The following is a 21,219-nucleotide window of genomic DNA, read 5'->3' as shown; positions in this document are numbered from 1 at the left end:
CACTCCTCATCACGTATCTCACGTGTGTTTGTGTGTGTGTGTGTGTGTGTGTAAATATGTTCTCTCTGACAAAAGCTTTGTGCTGACTTTGAAAGGTACAACATGGTCTGAAAGGCAGAAGTGTGCAGTTCTCCTGTTATTATTTTTCATTAGTTAAGGCCTCCATCTGATTATGCACTCGCTTGGCTTTTGAACGGGTGGGCTCTTCTCTAAAAAAAAAAAAAAAAAATTAAAAAGCAAAAAAAAAAAAGCATCATGTCCATGTTGGTCAAAGAGGGATATAAAAGGACACTGGCACTGACGCCCTGTGCTATTACAGTGAGAATATTTACTGGTGCAGAAAGGACTGTGTACACCATTTGCGGCACATGGACCAATCCATCCCAGGCATCTGAATGCCCAAGTTCTGAAAAATAGAGCATCTTGTGCAACTCAAGAGGAAGAAGCTCGGCCAGATCCCCAGCGCTCCACACCCTGTTTTCCACACACGCTCCACACCCTTTAACGAACCGTCTGCCTCGACAGCATGCCGTATTAGAGCTGTCTATCTTCAGACGTGCTTACAGTCCTCACCGAGGATCAGTTTGGGCTTAACGTACTGAAAATACACCAGCAGCTTCAAAATGGCGACCACACGCCATGAGGTACCGACGCCAGGCTCCTTTTAATGGAAGATTGACGTACAATCCTTCCCCCGCCACAGCACAACGACACCTAGAAGAAACCATGCCACCAGTGACGGCGGATCGGTTTACAGGCCTCCCCTCGCCATCACGGCACCTCAGAACCAGCCGCGGCAAACACCCCTCCCCCACTGCGCGCGAACACCACTGACTCGTGAAGAGAGCTAGGAGAGGAGGAGAAGAAAAAAGAAAAAAGAAAAAAAAAAGAAAAGCCACTTCACAGCTTTTGTTCTGCTTATTGCAGTGCTGTAAAAAAAAAAAAAAAAAGCCCTGCTATCATCAATCTATCAGAGCAGGAACTTTAAAAAAAGTGTTGTCATCGCACTGTTTCTCGGTGCGTCATGGAAAAAGGAGGAAATGTGATTTAAAACACGGTTGAGGGAAGAGTAGGCAGCGTGTACTGAGCAGTGAGAGCGGTCACGCAGGAGAGGCCGGTCACGACTAAAACCGAGGCCTGTAGCGCTTCAACACGGGACAGCCACACAGGAAGTGATGGTACACCAAAAACACTCGGAGGCCTCGCTACCAGAAGATCAGCACACAGCTAGCACGTGTTTCACACAAACACGAACGGAAGGTGGCTTTCCTGAGAATGTTGTTATGCTGATGCAAAATGGAAATGATCCAAAAGTACTTCTCCAATTTGAAGGCAAAAATGCAAAGTTCAGTTACGGACCAGGGTTTAACATACACGACGGGTTTAAAAAGATCGAATATGCGCTCTCTCTCTCTCTCTCTCTCTCTCTCTCTCTCTCTCTCTCTATATATATATATATATATATATATATATATATATATATATATATATATATATGCACTTAATGTTCAAAGTATACATTTATTTTTGACTTAAAACATATCTTTAATACAAATTTTTATTACTTTAAAATATACTTTTCCCCAAGCGACATCAGATTTCATGAGAAACAGTGAGGAGCTTGGCCTATTTGGGAATTTTAAAACTTTAAAAGCCTCCTGGATGAAGCTGCTTAAGTTTTAACAAGAATACTGTTAATTATAAAATATAAACTACTTTTGACTTAACACTGCATAAATCACACCATGAATGTGTTATTAACGGTGTCTTTGTTAGCACAGACTAGTAGAGAAAACCTTTCTACGAGCAGGTGTGTCCAAACTTAAATGCAGAACATAGTTTGCATCATACTCCTTCTGACTTATTTTTGAGATGAGAAGTGAAGAACAATGGTGGTCTGTGAGCCGAGGAAATGAGTTTGACCACGTTGGTTAATTCAGCTTGGTTTTTCTGGCGCTTGTGCCATGATCACCTGGGCTGCCTTTAAAGCGAAAGCACTTCCTGTAAGTTCCACTGCATTTCAAGCCAGTGATGAGTCAACACATTTTGTACCAAATCACACCCACATGTGCCATTAAAGCACAGCAGCTACACCAGGTCCGTGTTCTGCAACCATTCTGTTATGTTGCTTTTTGAAATCGTTATAATACATTCAATAATACTAACGATATCTATACATACACGGTGCTACAAATAGCCCCAAAGGGAAGTCAGTGAGTAAAACTGTAACCTTAACATCAAACGGACGCCATTTTGTCACGTAATGCCAACAGTCACGACTGGGATGAAGTCAGAACATCATTCAGGAATCTGATTGGTCAGAAGGTGTTGTTTATATTATATTTTCTATAATGGCAGCTCTGACAGTAGTGCAGCTTCAAATCACAGGATTATATTAATGCACTCACACTTCTAATACGTTATCGTTTCTATAGTAACAGCTTACACAGAGACGTGTATAGTGGACGCTCCACATAATCGCAAACTAATCCAAGTTATTTAACAAAGAAAAAGAAAGGAGTCTCCAGTGTCAGCGCTGTGTACCGTGTAACGGTCAGGAAGATTTCAGGACAGAGCGCTTTGCGCTTTTCATTTTCTTGGTAACATGACAAGCTACTTCGAGAGAGAGAGAAAATGAAAGAGTGTAAGGGAACGACACTTTATAGCTTCTACTGCACAAGTGACAACAGGAACTAACTTGTTCTGCAGATGTTCCACATTATTAAACGTAACCGTAAACAGATAAAACGTACAATGGGTCGCTCTTTAATAATGTTGGGATGTGCTGTTATAGGAAAAACATCAACTCTGAGGTCGATAGTGCTTGACAACGCTTTGTCTTCGTGTAACCTGTCATGTGATGAGAAGCGAGTCAGTGACTTTAAAGCATTATGGACCTCGGTGTAAAAGTATATTAACACCGTAACAATGCCAGTTCTCCTTCTTTAACCAAAAATGTACAAAATATAGACGTCTTATAGCCGAAGGAACATATATGCAAGTTCTCTTAAAGATGAAAATGAAACTTTAAAAACAGTATAAGGACAACATTAGTCATATTAGGGTCTTTTGCCAAAAGGAAGACACTCCTGACAGCCCAAGTCTTCTCACACTTGTTAGAAACTGACTTTTCCTCATTACTTAAAACTTATTAAAACTTTTTCATCTTAATTAAAACTTCATTAACAGAGTAAACAGGGTTGTGTAGAGGAATAAAGGCGAATAGAGGAATAAATGCGCTTCTGTGTAGGTGGCTAGTTGAGAAAATGATTCTTTTAACAAGTTCAACTTCATCTCAAAAGTAATGGCACCCCGACACAAGTCTAGTGAGGGCTACTTTGTGTCCTGTTTCTCGTTAAAACGTTACCTGTAGTAATAGACATCACTCTTGCCAGCGCTGAGTCCCGACTTCCGGATCACCTCTTCTTTCTTCCAGCCCGGGGGCAGAGCCGGGCAGTCGATCCTCTTCCTCTCCATAATCATTTAGTTGACTTTTGCGTGTAAATCAGGGGGATTGCTACCCCAGCGACGTGAGCCAAAAGTGGCTGCTAATGGCCCACACTAGCGCTAAGCTAGCTCTGTTAGCCGCTAAAGTGGTAGATGACAGATCTTGTAGATGAATAAACAGGGCACCGATGAGCGATCTGAGCCGTTATACGTAGCGACCGCGTTCTCCTTTAGCTTTAAGTATCTCACATGAACTCCTTCCGATCCTCAGGCTGCCTCAGTACACAGAACAATCTAAGCTCAGTCTGAAGCCGAGCTGCCGCGATGGTGTCGAAAGCTGTGACGCTATGAAATTTCAGCACTTCCCACGCAGTGACCCTACAGCGCCTGGCAACCGCACAGAGCCGAGCAAAACCACGCCCTGTTTTCACGCAACGCCCCGCCCACTGAGCAGCAAACCCCGCCCCCACCCGGCAAGCCTCCCGTCATTTCTCGCTACTCCAGCCTCGTCCTGCTTTATGACACGCCTGTGACGCAATACTGCAAAAATGAAAACAGCAGGAAGCAGGACACGCCCCGTGAGGCATGACGTCTCACTTCCTGTTTTCATTTTCCACACGTTTGTGGCTGTCACATTACTGATATTTTTTATTGTTTTATATATATATCTATATACAACTTTACAGAGACCATACAAACATTTATCTAAAACACTTTTTTTTAAATAAAATCAAACATACTGCTAATTTTGACTCTGAATATTATCTATATATAAAAAAAAAGAAACAAAAGTGCATAAGCTTTTGTATTAGCAAGCATTTTCAATCACCATAAATTTATTTACTTTATATACCTACAAACTGTAATACACATTTAAAACACATTCTGGCAATGGCTTAGTTTAAAATAAACAAACAAACAAACAAACAAACAAATAAATAAATAAATAAATACTACTGCTGCTGGATCTATATATAGATTTTGAATTAAATATTTTACAGATAAATTAGATAAATACGAACTTTTGCACTTAGCTGTATTTGATTACTCAAATAATCTTTTTTGTTTTATATAGTGAAGCAGAGCTGTGTTTGCTTTGGTTATGATTAATAACATATGATTTTGGATATGATTAATAACAAACTGTTGTTCATGGTTGGCTAATAATGAAGAGTTCTCGTCAAAGGATTTAACCTCTGCTGGACTTTTGAATTTGTCGCCCTCTTGTGCTGTAAAGGTGTCAGTGCAACACTTCAGTGATTAATTCATTCATTCAAATGCATTTCCTGTAAGTTTCTAAGAGAATAAAATATCACCCTGATTTAAACATCCTGATAGTTACTTAAAGAGTCTAAAGTATGGAGTTTAAAGATTAAGCACCATGTGTTTCATTATGAAAAGTTATATCCAAGTAATAATTAGTAATAATATAATAATATAATGATAAATTATTAATAATATTTACTAACAATATGTGTGTTAGGATGCTTTCTGTCCCTGCAGACTCAATATTATATATTCAGCACAAATAAGATGATCACATTTGTTGCATAAATGCATTTATCTGAGGCCTATTTGTGCTGTCTGTGATACAATATCTGACAATTGGTGTTAATTAAAATCAAAATCCAATGTTAATGTTAATTATTTAAATGTGGATTATGAAGAAATTACTATGCATCTTACTTACACAATCAGATTTGAGGCAGTTTAGAAACAACCATCTAAAAACCAACAAAAAGCTGTCTAATGCCCAGGGGATTCACTAACACCCAAGTGGCAAAAGACAGCACACCCTTCCACCCTGCAACGAATCCCTAACATCATACACACTCCAGCACACACTCCACACACCCGACCCACCCCCAGTCCCTTTTCTCACATCACAGCTTGGCATCTTTTCACTAAATCCCAAAGGACCGTTTCCTCACACATCAGATCAAAGGACGTGACGATGGGGAGGACCGGCCTACACGTGAGGACAAGGACATGGAGACTGCAGGGGGTCAGGAGTTTCCGCTTGCTCAGAAAATACACCACAAACTACAGCACAGAAACAACTGCATATTGTATAGCTGATTATCTGATCTGATCTGATCTTTACAAAGAAAGAAAAAGAAAAAGGCAGTAAAAGAAAGAAAAAGAAAACTAACAGACTTATCAAATGATTATTCTGCTGATTCACAGCCATGTGAACTGTATGGATCTGTTAGGCATGTTAAATAACATACATGCTTATAAGCTTATAACACTCAATGTGTTACATATTTGTTAAATAATTATAGAGTACTAATGTGTGAATATGTAAATCTAAACACACTGAGCTTATAATCAACATCTGTGTTATAGTAAAAAAAAAAAAAAAAAAAAAAAAAAAGGAAACGTTTGGGATTTTTTAAATAAATTAATTAATTATTAACATAACAGTATAATATTATAGAAATACATTACACAATATGTATATTATAAAATAAATGCAATGATTTTATATAAATATTTATATAAATAATTAAAAATAAAACAAAATATATTTATTCTTTTATTTATTTACTGGTAAAGAAACAAAAAATCTTGGTACCAATTAAACAAACAAACAAACAAACAAACAAACAAACAAACAAACAAATAAATAAATGTGGTAAAACAATTATTTGGTCAGGTTTGGTCAGGATTCAAATAGTTATTAGAGCTTTTGATTACAAGTGAACTTTCATAAATGGGGTATATCTACTAAACAAACAAACAAACAAACCAACGAATGAATGAATCAATATACAACGTTTCCAGATTCCAGAAATCAGGTCGACCAATTTTCGACCAATTTATATTTTTAAAAATATATTATCTCGAACATCAACCCTATTTTAACAGCCCAATAGTCACTGTTGTATATTTCTCAACTGGAAATATTTTCTACAAAATATCAACGACATACGCACTGGTTGAATCCCAAATACCTCATTGCTCCCTTTCAAAACGCACTACATAGGGCCTACTTAGGGTTTACTTTTTACACCCTACTTAGAGCACTATGTGTTGCGCGGATCTCTATTTGAAACTCAGCGTCATGACGTAGCTTAGACCTTGCGTATGACGCAGTGACGCAGGGATGTATCCAGCTTCCGGGTTGGGGTTTGATGCAATCAGCTGAAAGTGAAGCTCTCGAGTAAATGAGTCGAGCCGAAGGATTGGAGCCAGTGGGCGGAATTCATCTCTGTTCCTCCGTGCGAGGTTTTGTTGAATGAAACGTTTAAGGTATGTTGTTATTTAACGAACCTTTATTAGGTTTTTATAAGTGAGTAAATTCTACAACAGCGCTAGCTGAGCAGCTAACTAGCACCAGCTAACATTAAAGGGGTCTCGCGCAGAAAGTGCGGCGTCGTAGATTATTTAAAAGCAAAGACACGTTATTAAAAAGTAGTATTCATTTATCTATCTACCTGTTTTGAGGTTTTGTTTAGCAGTTTATTATGACTACGTCCTAAATACTAATCTAAGTACGCAATCAAGTGTGCGTAGCTGCTATTTATATCGACAGTGCAGTATGCAGTGTGTGAGACAAGCTTCATATCATCTTACGTGTAAAGTTGATGCATTGGCTCCAAAACGCTGGTGCATTTTTCATCACTGCATGCATCTATTGGCATTCTGTGTGCCTAATGATTTCATAAACATGCTTCTTTAGGAGTGTGTTTGTTTATTTGCTTTCTGCAGCCTATCCTGAGTCCACTCTTGTTCTCTGAGTTGAGGACAGCATGGCCAGCGCCTCTCCTCCTCCATCTCAGCCCCAGCCTCAGCCCCAGCCATCGAGCTCCTCAGCCACAGACAGCACAGGGACCGGCTCCAGTACCCAAACGCAGGGAGAGACCGGCAGCCAGGACAGCACGTTTGAGTGCAACATCTGCTTGGACACTTCCAAGGACGCAGTAATAAGCTTATGTGGCCATCTCTTTTGGTAAGTGTGAGTGTAAGCGTACACCGATGTCTGGTTTATGATATGTTAAAATGGTCATAACTGTCATATTAACTGTAATTGTTTCTCTTCTCAACCTGATTTGGACCATGATTTCTGGCACACAGCTGGCCCTGCTTGCATCAGGTACTTTTATATAGATATGTTTATATAGAAACCGGATATGACACATGTTACGATTTCCTCTCTCTAAATCCACCTCGTTCTGATCGCAGTGGTTGGAAACGAGGCCGAACAGACAGGTGTGTCCGGTATGTAAAGCAGGCATCAGCAGAGATAAAGTGATCCCGCTGTATGGGCGAGGCAGCACGGGTCAGCAGGATCCCAGGTAAATATTCACAAAGAGCGAATCTTTTGCTTTTAGTAGAAAGATGAGAATTATATTGCATATTCACCTACTTTCCTCTCACCTAATTTCAGAGAGAGAACTCCTCCCAGACCACAAGGCCAGAGACCTGAGCCTGAAAATCGTGGCGTAAGTGTACTTACTCCACCAGTTAATACTGATTAAAAACATGTCCTGGCGCCATCCTGTAAAACTAGAGCGACACGCTTCCTGTGTTTATTGTTGTCCAGGTGAAACATGTGACATGTGAGAGATCAGTTGTCAGGTTAGCGTGTGCAGCTTTGCAACACCTCAGGCCTCGTTGCACTAGCCGCATGTGATGAAACTATTACATGGGGAAAGCAGTTAGTGTAATGCCAGTGTGTAAGTAATTCATTAGTAAAAAGCGCCATCCCCCAAAGGGACTCATTAACAGGCGTCTCCTAAGAGAGAAGTGGGAAAGCGACTTTTGTCGCCCTCTCAGGTAATGACAACACCCGGCGTTTGAGGTTGCATCACGTTTCTTTTGTCTTTAAAGCTTTTGTAAGCCATTTATTTTTTTAAACTTTGTGATTTTTACAGCAGAATTGAATAAATAAGGATCATGGTGAAGTGGGTATCACCAAGAACCATTGAGTGCAAAAGTTTGCATCCCCATGACATTGTTTTGTGAATGGAAACAAAGGAAATATATCTGTATTTTACAGTTTATCTACAATAACCAGAAGCACAACATTTTCAAATTTGTTTTAAAAAAGAATAGTTTTTTCCCCCGCACTTAGTGGGACATCTTTAAGAAGAGATATGCCAAGAAGATTGGACAAAGATCGACCGAGTAACCTTGGTCTAATAATAATTCTTAATTCTTCAAATTCTTAGGATATAGCTTTAGACTTGTTACTTGTGTTAATGAAGGAAAATCTGTAAAATCTAGAGGGGTAGAAATTTTGCACATTTTTGTAAAGAGACTAGAATAGAAATATAAGAGTTGTCGATTCACACTGAGGATAATAATAGACTATCGCATTATGATATTTTTAGCATATTTCCTCCTCCTAGTACTAAACATTGCTTATTTATTCATCATGTAGCAACTTTCTACTAAAATCTTGATTCATTGGGCTAATTTTGACCAAAGTAAAAAAAAAAAAAAAAAAAAAAAAAAAAAGATTTCTAAAAGCGTTTAATTAGGTATACACGTTTAATCAGAGTATCTAAAGGTAACTGTAATTAACCTCAAACTGAACACTGCTTTGAACATAATGGTTTTGAATGTATTTAAAGTTTAAAACTGTCATGCTCATGTCTCCCAACTTTAAGTTACAGTGTCTTAATTGTCTACTTTATGTTCTAATTTCTAAGTGCATCTGTGTCCTCGCTCACATCAGTGTTCCTTATTGCAGGGGTTTCAAGGATTCGGTTTTGGAGATGGCGGCTTCCAGATGTCCTTTGGTATTGGAGCGTTTCCTTTTGGAATTTTTGCCACAGCATTCAACATCAACGATGGAAGACCACCTCCAGGTACGACATTGCTTTGACTGAAGTGCTAGTTTAACACCAGTAAACACTAGAACGATGGACAGCAGGGGTGGAACAGGATACTGTTATGGATAATGGTTTCAGAAAAACATTATTCAGGCAAAGATATTTTTTAGGTGAAAAATGTAGTATTTGAGTTAAGGGGCTAGTTTAAAATTAGTTTAAGTGAATGAGGTTTGTACAGGTTAGTGTAAAAGGTTTGTATACCCCGTAGAGTGGAAAAGAATAATATATATCTTTATTTTGCAATTTTTCAGTCTGCAGGCATGATCTGAAGAAGGTAGTGTATGAGCTCTGGTAGCGGTAGAATGGATATGTCAGGGGAATGAATATGACTGTTAAATGACAGCTTGTGTAACAGTTTTTACTCATCTCTTGCACGTTACATGATGTACATTTTTGCACGACTAAATAGCTGAAGACTTCTGTACGTACTGTATTGTTTGCTTTGTAATGGCTGTGTTTGTGGTAAGTTGATAATTTGTAGATAATTTGTTTAAGCTCATCTTAACTAAAGTATTTAAAGTGTGTGATGTAGCACTGAAGAGCTCACTACTTCCTTCTATTGTGCCACATGCATAACAGTGATAAACAATCATTTTGTTTTTTCACTAATAATATTTTGAAGAGTTTTGTTACTTTACAACCCTAACACACACAGTAACTTGTTGCTAAGGGGATGCAAACTTTTGCACTCAGCTGTATCTTTATTTAAACTCAATGTGTGTTGAGGGAGAACATTAATTTGCAATTGCGCTCCGAGAGTGTAAGAGAACAAAGCGACTGAATTTAGGACACAAATTATGGATTTTTTTTTTTTGATTTTTTTTTTGGGATCTTCAACTTTGTCCCTTGAGAGGTTTTTTTTTTTCTTTTTCTTTGGACTTTTACTGGCAGTTACTCATTATACTCTTTATACCGCATTATACCACAGCACTGTTGAATTCTCCATTCTGATTGGTCAGAAGGTGTTGATTAATTTTCTGATGGTATTTCCGTCTGTAATTCAGATCACAGCTTTATATTAAACCTCGCTTGTTCTTGTTCCTGTAGTAATGGCTCCTTCACATGGACTTACTTGGTGGACGTGCCACAATCTAAGCCTAAGGATAAATGAATTATAAAGATGTTAATAAATAAAAATGTCCAATCATTGATATTGTGAAGCTTTGAGACGTTTAATTTTATTCTTTGAGTCTCCAGTGTCAGCGCTTTGTAACAGTCAAGCTTTGTAACGAGTTTTCCACAAATGGTCAGTTCTTCAGATTTTTGGTCTTATTAACTTAATTTATATCTGCTATAATGATGAGCTAACTTGTCTTTTGGATGGTATACAACATTTATACTAACTATAAATGAATTAAAAAAAAATCCATGTCATTCATTAATAAATAAAATTTGTAAGCATCAGCAAATCTCTGTGGCATAAGAGGAATAAAACACTGACGTGCTGTTATTGTTATTATATTGTATAATGATCAGCTTCAGGTTGAGTGGTAACAGTAACTCACACCAACCTGTTGTTGATTATTTTCAGCACAACACCTAGTGTTTTATTCCATGTAAACATGCTGGAAAATGTCAGTGCATCTGCAACATGGAAAAGAAAAACCTGTATAACTTGTATCACAGCTTGTTTGCCTCTATTTTTGCAGCAGCTCCTGGAACGCCACAGCACATGGACGAGCAGTTCCTGTCCCGCCTCTTCCTGTTTGTGGCACTCGTCATCATGTTTTGGCTTCTCATCGCATAAACAATTAGAAACTTGTCAGGATGTAATAACAGTCCCTTCTTTATGGAACTGATGGTTAAGCCACAGACAGTGATTACTGAAGTTTCACTAATGGAAACGTTTCTTTTTTTCCCCATTACACCGTTGGACCTGCACTTGGTTTTAAATGGTGATTTGTATGTTTTGAAGGATGTGCATGGTGGCGTGCATTGTGACATGACTGCATGTCTGCTGTGATTTTGATACTGTAAAGGTCATTTCTTGGAAAGTTGTTCTGCCCTTTTTGATTTTCCCCTGCTCAGATGTGTACATTTTAAATAAAAATCAGAGTCTTATTTCTCTTAAGATCTCTTGGTGTTATTTTTCCAATTGTGGGACATGGGTCCATATTAGAAAATTAAATAAGGAAGACAACAGAACAGCATGTGCTGTTTATGGAAAATAATCAGTGACGGTCATTGTGTGATGGCTCCAGACACAAACTGGAGTTACAGTTATTCTCCAATAACAGCATGTCCAGAAGTGTTTTATTTCTCTTATACCACTTATGCAATTGGTCATGAATTACAATTATTTATTAAAGAACAACACATCATACATTTTACCCATTTATAGTTAAGGTTAATGTTGTGGAACGTCTGTAAGACAAGTTAATTCATGTCATCTCTTATCTTATAACTTTCATTATTTAATATTTAATAGTGTGCAGGTTTTGATGTAGCTGTTCTACTGTATGGCCAGCAGATGGTGCAAGAACTGAACCATATAAGGTGCATATAAGGAGCCAATATTTTTTGTACTAGCATAAAAAAGAGAGATTTAGCATTTTGGATGCAAAGACAGCTACAAACAGTAAAAAAAAAAAAAAAAGGTGGTAGGAATGTCTGAAACAAAAAGCTACACATGAAATAGTCATAAGCAGGAAAATAACTATTTTCATTGATATTTTTTGTTACATGAAATTCCTAATATTTGCAAGCCTTTTAGTTACTGGAATAAATTGTTTTTGACTACTGTTCCCATACTTGCGCAAACTTCGCAGGTGCTCAATTCTCATTTTCTCATTTCATCATCAGACTAAACACGAAGTCGTGGATCAAGAAGCAAAATAATACTGAGAGATGGAACAGGCCGCCTCTACTGTGTTTCCTGTTCATTAGAAAAGATTAGAGGTCTGAGCCATGTTGATTCAATACCAAAGAATTGTATTAGCTTTGGGTCGGATGGGCATAATGCTCATTAGTGTGCAATATCCAGTGTGAAAAAGAATCATTATATTCTTCTCGCAGGAAGGACACTAAATCACCTGTCTTTCTCTACATTATTGTCTTCTTCTGTCTCGTCTGTGGCTGCATGTTTTTCAGAGGCTTTCTTTTTATCCGTCTGTCCTCTCTTCTCGTCACTGAGATCACAGGCAGTGTTGCAGAAGGCCGACTGTGGGAGGTTGAGCCGGCGCATTTCCTGCTCGTGGGCCCTCTGCTCCTGCTGCATCTTTAGTTTCAGGCTCCTAGAATCAGAATATTTACTGTTCAGTAAAAAAAATCACCTCATATCACTTTTATAACACCATCCACCACACTTATGTACATATGACTCTAAAATCCTAAATCAAAAGCTAAACCAGTTTATTCATTTTTACCACAGCACTGTTGAAATCTCTAAGCATTTGTAATGGAATTTTTAATTACATCCAGGTCAGTTTGAAAGTTATATAAATAAATGTTTAACCCTTAACTGTTTTTTTTTTTTTTTTTTTTTTAGCATTTATGAAGTTTTCCAACACATGAAAGTCTTCAGGACAGAGGAGTTTGAGCTTTGGGATTATTTTTTGTCTTATTAACTTTAAAAGAGGAGGCTGGTGAGGGACCGACTGTTCATAGCTGCTATAACATAAGTAATAACAAACTACCTGGTTTCCATAAAATTAACTGTAACTATAAAGGGATAAAAGTACATGTTGTTGGTTAATAAATAAAAATGTAGTTGTCTGTATATTGCTTTGGTATAAGAGCAGTAAAAAACCTCAATAATCAATAGGATGGTAACAGTAAATCTGTGATAACAGAATCAACTTCACAGACATATACAGTATGCACAACATTAAATGTAACTAGAAATAATAAATAATAAACTAATAAATTAACATGCTGTGGTATAAGAGGAATACAACACTGCTATTATTGGAAAATAATGAACCGGGCGCTAACATTAACTCCAACTTGCATCAGGCCGCATCACACCTTCATTATTTTCCTATAATCATACACCCTTAGGTATAAATTATTTCTTTTTAAAATATCTGTACACCAAAAAAAATTTTAAATGCCCATCCCTGTCAAGAATTTAACCTGAGACCTTCCATCTCGACAAACTATTCCTTTAACATTGGACAGTTTTTTCGTATTATTCCCTTCACTTACTTCTTATAGAAGTAGATGACAGCTATTCCTGTTCCCAGCACTATGATGATCAGCATGAGAAGGGCCGCTAGTGTGTAGCCTGAGGAGAGGAGAAAACAGCAGGGTCTGTCAATTACTAAAAAGCACTAAACATTTCACAGTACAGGTACAGATCCCGAAATAACTTAACACAATATCACTTAGATGTACTGTATGTATGCATATAAAACTGTGACTTTATTCGAGGAATCAGAAGACATACCCAGAGCTCCGGGGTCGTTTTTCTTGTTGGGTCTAAGGTTCGGTCTCCTGCTCAGGCCAGGTACAAGTTTTACTGTAACACTCTCCTTGAGTGCCGGACGGACATTTGGTGGCTTCGTCTGTACTGTAAAAATGGCCTGGTGCACATTAGTCCCCATTCCACTTTGGGCCAAAACAAGTGTTTGAGCTTTGTTCCTGGTACTTTTGCATGGTTAACCAGGGCTTAACTCAAGAACACCACCTCAGCAATTATCAAGGAAAACAATTCTAAACTCTGCTGCCTACACAGTACAAGAAATGACTGTTATCATTATCTATACTACAGTACAGATGAAGGTGTTGATTAATTTTCTAGAACAACAGCTCTAACATTAGTGCAGCTGCAAATCACAGCTTTATATTAATGCACACCTTTTGATACGTTATCATTTCTATAGCAACTGCTAACTCAGTGGGACTTACATATATGTTACATACTCAAATTATTTCATTTTCTTTTTATTTAACAAATTAAACTGTATAATCATTGCTATAGTAAAGCCTTCTGTAAGGAGAGGATTGTTTATAGCTCCTATAATGTGTGATAACAAACAACTTGTCTTGTAGATATTCCACTTTATATGTAACTATAAACGGATACAAAGTATGATGCGTCACTCTAATAAATTGTAACAAAAACTGAAATCATTAACCAATTGCCATGGTGTAAGAGGAATAAAACACTTTGGGATTGTGATGTTATAGGAAAATAATCAACTTCAGGGCGGTAATAGTAATGTGTCTCGCCGCATTACACCGTAGCGTAGCCGATTAATTTACTATAACAGCACACCCCCAATATGTTATATTCTTTACATAGCTAAGTAAAACAGTGAAGAGCAGTGAAAGCAGACAGTATATAAAGCCGTAAATATATATATAATATATATATATATATATATACATTATATATATATGTAATATATATATTCGGATCATTTTCCATGAGTGGGATGAATTTACCTTCAAAAATTCCTATATAGTAACAGGCAACATGACAAACTTTGCCATCTTATACAATCTGTGATACCGAGCTATAAACCAAAAATTGAAACCATAGCTTTTAACATTGATTTTTAAATGGAGCACTACTGTTATAAGCAAATCTTAAATATTGTGCTACTTACATATATATCATGTATCATGATCTGAAAATTCAAGGTTATTAATTGGACAAATCATTTTACAGAAGAATTATTAGATTTTTTTTTCTTTCACACAGTTCTCTCTGGACTGTTGCTGTCCTGTATGTTGGGGAAGACTAGCACTCAGCTGAGGTTTACTCCTGTCTGTGTACCTGTATACCTGTATACCTTCTAAACCTTGGCATGTCTCTAAGACGCAGTCTTGTCTCTCAATGCCCTCTTTCTCTGCAGCTACAAAACACCACGGTGTGCCAGAGGCATCTGGGTTGCGGCAGTAGTTGTGATCCCACTCTCCTGAGACAGATATAAACGGTATGTGTTATATTCAGTATCTGTATACCAACCTTCTCAGTGATCACTATAGCGTGGCAAGACAAGTGCAACAACACATTTCATACACACAAATGTGGAATATCTACATGGGCTGCTTTTCTGAATGGCACACAGGGGTGCTAACTTGGCATTTGGGGCCCGTTGTGTTAATATTGCGCTGCACACTTGGCGAGGCTGAAATGTGTGTGTTGACTTTAGGTACTGTGCAGTGAAATAGTATCCACTCGACCTTACAAAACACCAGTAAGTTCTCTAGTCTAGTTTTTAGTTGCCCCTGACAGCAGTTAATGATTCACATTACATTAGTGCACAAACGAACTGTAAAATAGGAAAAGTCATTTACCTGGGTCAGCGTTCAAGTCAATGCTCAGGTTGTACACATTGCTTATATCTAACCAGTTTAAGCAGCTCTGTCCAGAGGAGCTGATCCGTTTTACCCCATTATAAGATGTTCCATTTAGTTCAATGCACTCTGAGAAGGAAGTAATGATAGTAAGATAATGTTACAATAATGTAACATAAAAAGCGCATGTATTAGGGAATGTCTGGCATAGTTCAATGCAAAAGTTTGCATCCACCATGGTATTTGAACGAAAAACAGAATTCCAAGATTTCCTGTAACAAGACAACAATCCTAAACATCGGCTGAAAGCACTGTTGAAATCTCTAAGCATTTGTGAAGGAATTTCTATTATCCTGGCCAGTTAAAACTCTTACATTGCATTTACGGCTGCTTGTTTTAAATAAATGTTTAACTCTTTACTATTTTCAATTTATTTATTTTGCTTTTTAGAAAGGAGTATCAAGTGTCACTGCTTTATAACAGTCACAGGTAAAGCTGTAACTTTAGGTTTTCTGACACAGGAAAGTCTTCAAGACAAGAGTTTGGTCTTTGCAATATTTTTTTTTTTCTTTTATTAAGTTTGTTAGAGGGGAAAAAATGAGAGGCTGGTTAAGGAACGACTGTTTGTAGCTGCTGTAACATAAGTGATAACAGGAACTGTTTTCCACAACATTAACAGTAACTATAAAGGGATTAAAAAGAACACGTTGTTCATTAATAATTAGTGTAAGAGAAAAAACACTTCAGGACATGCTGTTATTGGAAAATAATCAATGGGGTGAAAACAGTAATTCTGTAGTAACAGGAACTAACTTCACAGATGTACAGTATATACACAACATTAAAGCGAAATAAACAGGAAAATAGTTTGAGAAGGTGTTTTGCCATGACCCATCGACTTCTAGATGGCTAGTACAACGAAGAGGATGTTTTTCAAAAGATACAAGTTACTTGAGGATATTAATATCACATTTAGAGAAATGCGAATATTGGCTGATATATACATATATATATATATATTTTTTTTTTACTATTGATAGCATAACATTTTGTTACTAGTCTGGAAACTAAATCTCTTGTTGCTATAAATCAAGTTCAATCTGCCCTATGGGGATGCAAACTTTTTTTTTATGTGTAGTTAAGATTTTACAGATTGCATTCAGAATTAAGATAGAGATCATTCAAAGTCTTCATGATAAGCATGCTGCATGTTAATGAAATGTATAAATCAACTATAAAGCTATGAAGATGGCTATAAATCATATAAAACACACATGGTCAATTCAGCACACTAAGTAACTACAAATAAGTCATACTTTTATGGAAATGGTAGTCTTTTGTACCTTTGGTATATAGGCTATGGTTAACTGAAACTCATTTACCTTAATGACCACTTCTATACTTTAAAGACGTTTTATACACGAGGTTTTCCAGGTAAAATGCATGTCAGGGAATATATAACATTAAAGATACCACTCCAGTAACATGCAAAAGAAGGAGTTCAAGCTTTAAAAATCCGTTTCTAATGTGAATTTTAAAACCTGCCCTTAAAGCATACGTTTAAACACTTTTTTATGTCCATGTAGGTGACTTACCGCGGATGACTGACGATCCAGCAACGACTATCAAAGCCATGCACGCGCATCCACTTGGGAGCATTTTTTAAAAATAAATTTTAAACCGCACGAGCAGCGACCGTTAAAAACCGTCAACTATCATTCATTATTAATATCAAGAATATCAGAAAGCCCTTAGCGTCGGAGAAGTGGCACTGAATACACACGTATTCCACTCCTCCTTCGTATTACCATCAGTAGAAACAAAGAGGTAAGTTAATAAAAAGTCTCTCCCACATCCCTGGGAAAGATATTTATTTATTTTCTTCTAACCAACTGATGGCGCCAAACACATTCTTTGAGTGACTTTTCTGGTCACCCAACAACTATCTTCATGAGATTTATGTGGAACTTTTGAGGAAACCTAATCTATTTTTTTCCCCCTATTTTTATTCCTGTTCTATTAATCTGTAAGAGATTGTAACCACCCATGAAAAGTTTTCAGTATATGATACCTCCGGATTTGTCTGGAGAGTTCACAAGTTCAGTTGATTTTGAGGGGGAAAAAAGGTCAAAATGTAAAGTTAGCCCTTCGAGGATTCACAAATACCCCCACCCCCACCAATAAATAAATAAATAAAATAAAATATTGTCCATAATATTACTTCTGTTATATTTCCCAGGTTTAGCATTATTAGTTAGCAAACTGGGATTGCTAACTAGCTAGCTACATTTTTTTAGCAAGCTAGCTTAGGTAATACATCCTGATACATACTACATACTAATAATACTAATATTAGTTACTAATATTAATAATACGAATAATAATAACAACATGAAAGGAGAGCTATCTAATTGATTTCTAACAATGTACACACACACACACACACACACTACCTGGAGATTTTTATTCTCAAAATGCATTACATCCTTCTTTTTAAGTTTTATTTTCACTTTTTATATATTACAATTATGTAACTAAAAATTGTTGTTCACATCCACAAATAATAATCAAATGCACTTTAAGACAACAAATTAGAAATCATTTCCTATTTCGGGAGTCAAAACTACTAAAAATTTTGCAGTGCATGTAAGCAAGTCTCTCAGCGAGGGAGCGTCGGAGCAGTGGGAACCATTCCCAATGTGGAAGCTCCACAACTGTATACCCTGCCAAAGCTAACTGCCTCCTCTTCATCGTGTACAGCCCGGTTAACCTCTGTGTCCTGTAACAATAATGGTTTCTACTGGTCACTTGAACCGCAAGCCGAGCAATTGCTGACTCTGAGGTAGCGTGGCTGTGGATGGAAGAATGCTGCCGTTTTGTTATAGCATGCAGGAGATCATCAGTCAGGTCAACTCCCACACTTAGAATACTTTCTCTTTTGATGGACACCTCCACAGGACGAAGAATTGGTTGCTGGCTGGACATAGTCGTTGACATGGCTGTTTTTTTGCCACTGGTCAACTGTGCCAACAGATCATCTGTCAGGGTCACTCCTGTGTGCATTTCTTTCCAATCCAAAGGCCAAAATGATCCCTTGTCTGGATTATAGTGGCTTTGATAGGTCTCAGATGCAACAGGCAGAGGATTTCCACTGGGATCCAAGTGCACTTCGAGGTCGATAGAGCGCATATGTGGTAAGATCATTCGCTTGTGCACGAATACCTTTCCTCCCAGCAGCTCCTGGAGAATAGCCTCTGCTTCAAGAACCTCTGGTTTCTGACACAATTCAGACTCAGCAAAATCCCATAGCTGTTTAGTCACCTCCTCCTGGATTGTGGGATTCATCCGTGGCCCGGTCCAGCCAGGCAGCTCAATCGCCACCGTCCCATCCAGAGTGAAGAGATCCTTCTTCAAATCTATCAATCCTGTGACTTGGTTTGTGAATTCAGGGCTTAAAGCCAAACTCAGCAAGTCATGCGGGAACTGACCCACAAATGCCAAGCCAAGCAGGGCTGTTAAGAGGTGTTCAGGGTAGCTGCGGAATTCCGACTCTCTGTCTCGCAGGACTTCTGTGAGTCGAGGGTGAAGGCTGGGGCACTGGCTGGGAAGGATGCCCAGGTTGCCAAATGCCCACAGAAGCTTAGCAGCATCTTTGCTCCTGTACTGAGATGGTAAATGGGGTAGGCGTTTTGCTACCGCCAGGAGAACACGGTCATCACGGTAGTGCAGTGCAGAGCAGGTCAAAGCGATGTGCATTAAGCCCTGGACGGCCATCTGTGGAGCACGGCGGGGCACTTCAGAGCTAAGGGTCTCCAACCAGGGGAGGTGGTCCAGGTGGCTGAATCTCATTAGTTTCATCACATTCACAATGCCAAAGTCACTCATTTCCTTAACTACAACACAGGCTCGGTCCACAAGCCTGCGCAATGCTCCCTCTGAGAGTGAGTTCTGAGTTTTGAACAGACCCAAGCAAACAGCACCCACTTCTTCACCCTTCAGCTCTTCTAGATGGCGCATTATAATGCCTTCTAGACACTGAAGAACAAATGCAGGACACTGTCGACTTTCTCCTAGTATATACACAAACTGGACCAGCTCTGGTGGACCCATCTGGTTAAAATGCTTGCTAATGCAGTCACACAATTTTTCCACGTACTGCGGGACTGACCGTCCGAGGCATCGCCACAGGTCAGCCACGAGTAGAAGCTGGTGCAGCTCCATCTCATTGGTCCGGCGGCTGAATTCAGCTTCATACAAGTCCAGTATGCTGTGGTGGTGGGACAATCCCAGTCTCACAAAGGCACGCAAAACCTCAATCAGCTGCAGATTTGTAAAGTTTTGCAGGTTCTCCACACTGTATCGCAGCAGCATGGAGAAACGCATGTTGCCTCTGACCGTCACGGTCTGTTCGGGTTCCAAGTGGCCAAGTTCGCAAAGAAAATGTGCTATATTTGAGGCATCAATGTTTTTCATCAGGGCAGCTTTATGAAGTAGTAACAAGCCATCTTTTATCTGAATAGCAGGTGGACGCTGGGACACGTCATAGGTCATCATGCTATACTCAGGCCTGCACCTCTGAAAGGCACGCGTGTCCCTTTTTACATATGTGGAGATATCATCTTTAGAATGATCAACTTTACGCCCTTTGTAGGCTACTTCTCGATTAAAACCAAAACCAAGCTGGGCATTTTTAGAGATGGATAAGTGGCGCGAGGAACCGATCATATAGTGATTACTCTGCTGTCTGAACCCAGCACCTGGGATGGGCTCAGAGGTTTCCTCTTCTCTCAGTGAACCTCTCTGGATGGCGGAGAGCTCTGTTCTGGATTGGTAGTAAGCAGAGGGATTGTACACCAGCGAGCACCCCTCGGCATTGTCTGCACTTGGTGGATGTTGCACTGTTTGGCTCTTTTTCTCCTTCTGGACTTTTCCATTTTTCCACTCTGAGGAGAGATGCTGAGCTCTGTACACCGGCCCGCATGGTGAATGGGCGATTACGCGCAGCGTAGCTGCTTGACGCCACAGTGCCCTTGCAGACATCCAAAGCAGATACTAAGGGGAAAAATTGAGAACAAGATATGATTAATGTTTTGAATCCGAACCAATCTTTATTTGTCTAAACTAAGCTTAACCAGATTTTAGATTTTAATGATGCATAATTTGCAATAATCTATGTATCCCTATGTATCCCAATAATTCTTCTAAACTGCTAAAGGACGTGTTTATTTTGATTTCTTTAGTCTTTAACAGTCTTTGACAGCTTAGGGATTGCTTCATAAGACTGACACTAGTTTTGGATTTAGAAATCATAATTGTCTTAAAATCTCAATTTGCATAAAAACACAGCTATTGCTATTGTCCTTAAATTCCAGCCTTTTGCCTATTTAATCCTAAACCTCATCTTTGAATCAAGACGATCTCAGTTAACCTTGCATGTCACGTTTTACTCCAGTAGCTGCTGCTTACAGCTGTCAACTTAAAATCTATTGCCGTGTCATCATTCATTCTGCTAATTATCGTAAATATGTAGCTACAGATATACTTACAAAGCATGTATGTCTCAAACTATTGAAGTATTCCGCACACAGTGGAACATAAATCCATTTTAGACGAGGTCAGCTTGCGCTACATGTGCGCCTCCATGCGTAAGACCAGACGTCACTGGTCACGTGATACGGTGGCT

The 21,219-nt window shown here is 38.5% G+C and overlaps 4 protein-coding genes across 8 annotated transcripts in view; 1 reads left to right on the top strand and 3 right to left on the bottom strand.

The window, feature by feature from the left end:
- Window positions 1–3,824, bottom strand: part of mbd2 (methyl-CpG binding domain protein 2) — a 34,312-nt gene extending 30,488 nt beyond the window's left edge. Inside the window, exon 1 of one of the 2 annotated variants that reach the window (XM_053230475.1) lies at window positions 3,368–3,824. In XM_053230475.1, the coding sequence (XP_053086450.1) occupies window positions 3,368–3,483 (116 nt within the window). In that variant the 5' untranslated portion in view covers window positions 3,484–3,824. The remainder of the gene's footprint in view (window positions 1–3,367) is intronic. The other variant, XM_034300941.2, reaches the window with a different exon arrangement.
- A 2,718-nt stretch (window positions 3,825–6,542) lies between these two features.
- On the top strand, window positions 6,543–11,361 carry rnf185 (ring finger protein 185). Of its 4 annotated transcripts, none has more exons than XM_053230405.1 (8): window positions 6,543–6,702; window positions 7,162–7,402; window positions 7,528–7,546; window positions 7,636–7,748; window positions 7,841–7,895; window positions 9,149–9,266; window positions 9,542–9,564; window positions 10,940–11,361. In XM_053230405.1, the coding sequence occupies exons 2-8, from the start codon at window positions 7,203–7,205 to the stop codon at window positions 11,087–11,089; spliced, it is 678 nt and encodes a 225-aa protein (XP_053086380.1). In that variant the 5' UTR covers window positions 6,543–6,702; window positions 7,162–7,202; the 3' UTR covers window positions 11,090–11,361. The 4 variants fall into 4 exon arrangements, with proteins under 4 accessions (XP_053086380.1, XP_026778321.1, XP_026778320.1 ...); XM_053230406.1 differs by having other exon boundaries at window positions 6,548–6,702; window positions 7,133–7,402; XM_026922520.3 differs by lacking the exon at window positions 9,542–9,564 and having other exon boundaries at window positions 10,943–11,361.
- On the bottom strand, window positions 11,355–17,848 carry LOC113531658 (phosphoinositide-3-kinase-interacting protein 1). Its single transcript, XM_026922517.3, has 6 exons — window positions 17,132–17,848; window positions 15,537–15,665; window positions 15,029–15,154; window positions 13,678–13,800; window positions 13,437–13,515; window positions 11,355–12,523 (listed from the first exon to the last, which is right to left on the bottom strand). The coding sequence occupies exons 1-6, from the start codon at window positions 17,193–17,195 to the stop codon at window positions 12,319–12,321; spliced, it is 726 nt and encodes a 241-aa protein (XP_026778318.1). The 5' UTR covers window positions 17,196–17,848; the 3' UTR covers window positions 11,355–12,318.
- A 163-nt stretch (window positions 17,849–18,011) lies between these two features.
- LOC113531078 (FAST kinase domain-containing protein 5, mitochondrial) lies at window positions 18,012–21,219 on the bottom strand. The gene is made up of 2 exons (XM_026921563.3): window positions 21,083–21,219; window positions 18,012–20,588 (listed from the first exon to the last, which is right to left on the bottom strand). Exon 2 carries the CDS (start codon window positions 20,574–20,576, stop codon window positions 18,135–18,137), a length of 2,442 nt encoding a protein of 813 aa, XP_026777364.3. The 5' UTR covers window positions 20,577–20,588; window positions 21,083–21,219; the 3' UTR covers window positions 18,012–18,134.

This window comes from Pangasianodon hypophthalmus, chromosome 27 (genome assembly GCF_027358585.1).
Source record: "Pangasianodon hypophthalmus isolate fPanHyp1 chromosome 27, fPanHyp1.pri, whole genome shotgun sequence".
NCBI lineage: Eukaryota > Metazoa > Chordata > Actinopteri > Siluriformes > Pangasiidae > Pangasianodon > Pangasianodon hypophthalmus.
Note: the sequence above shows the minus strand (reverse complement) of the source record. Positions and strands in the feature narration are given on the sequence as shown.

Coding starts and splice junctions, on each gene's coding strand:
- rnf185 (XM_053230405.1), top strand. CDS start 7,203: ATGGCCAGCGCCTCTCCTCCTCCATCTCAGCCCCAGCCTCAGCCCCAG. Junction 7,749..7,840: donor ACGGGTCAGCAGGATCCCAG/GTAAATATTCAC, acceptor ACCTAATTTCAG/AGAGAGAACTCCTCCCAGAC. Junction 9,267..9,541: donor CGATGGAAGACCACCTCCAG/GTACGACATTGC, acceptor GCAATTTTTCAG/TCTGCAGGCATGATCTGAAG.
- LOC113531658 (XM_026922517.3), bottom strand. CDS start 17,195: ATGCTCCCAAGTGGATGCGCGTGCATGGCTTTGATAGTCGTTGCTGGA. Junction 13,801..15,028: donor GACATGCCAAGGTTTAGAAG/GTATACAGGTAT, acceptor CCATTTTTACAG/TACAGACGAAGCCACCAAAT. Junction 13,516..13,677: donor AAACGACCCCGGAGCTCTGG/GTATGTCTTCTG, acceptor TCCTCTCCTCAG/GCTACACACTAGCGGCCCTT.
- LOC113531078 (XM_026921563.3), bottom strand. CDS start 20,576: ATGTCTGCAAGGGCACTGTGGCGTCAAGCAGCTACGCTGCGCGTAATC.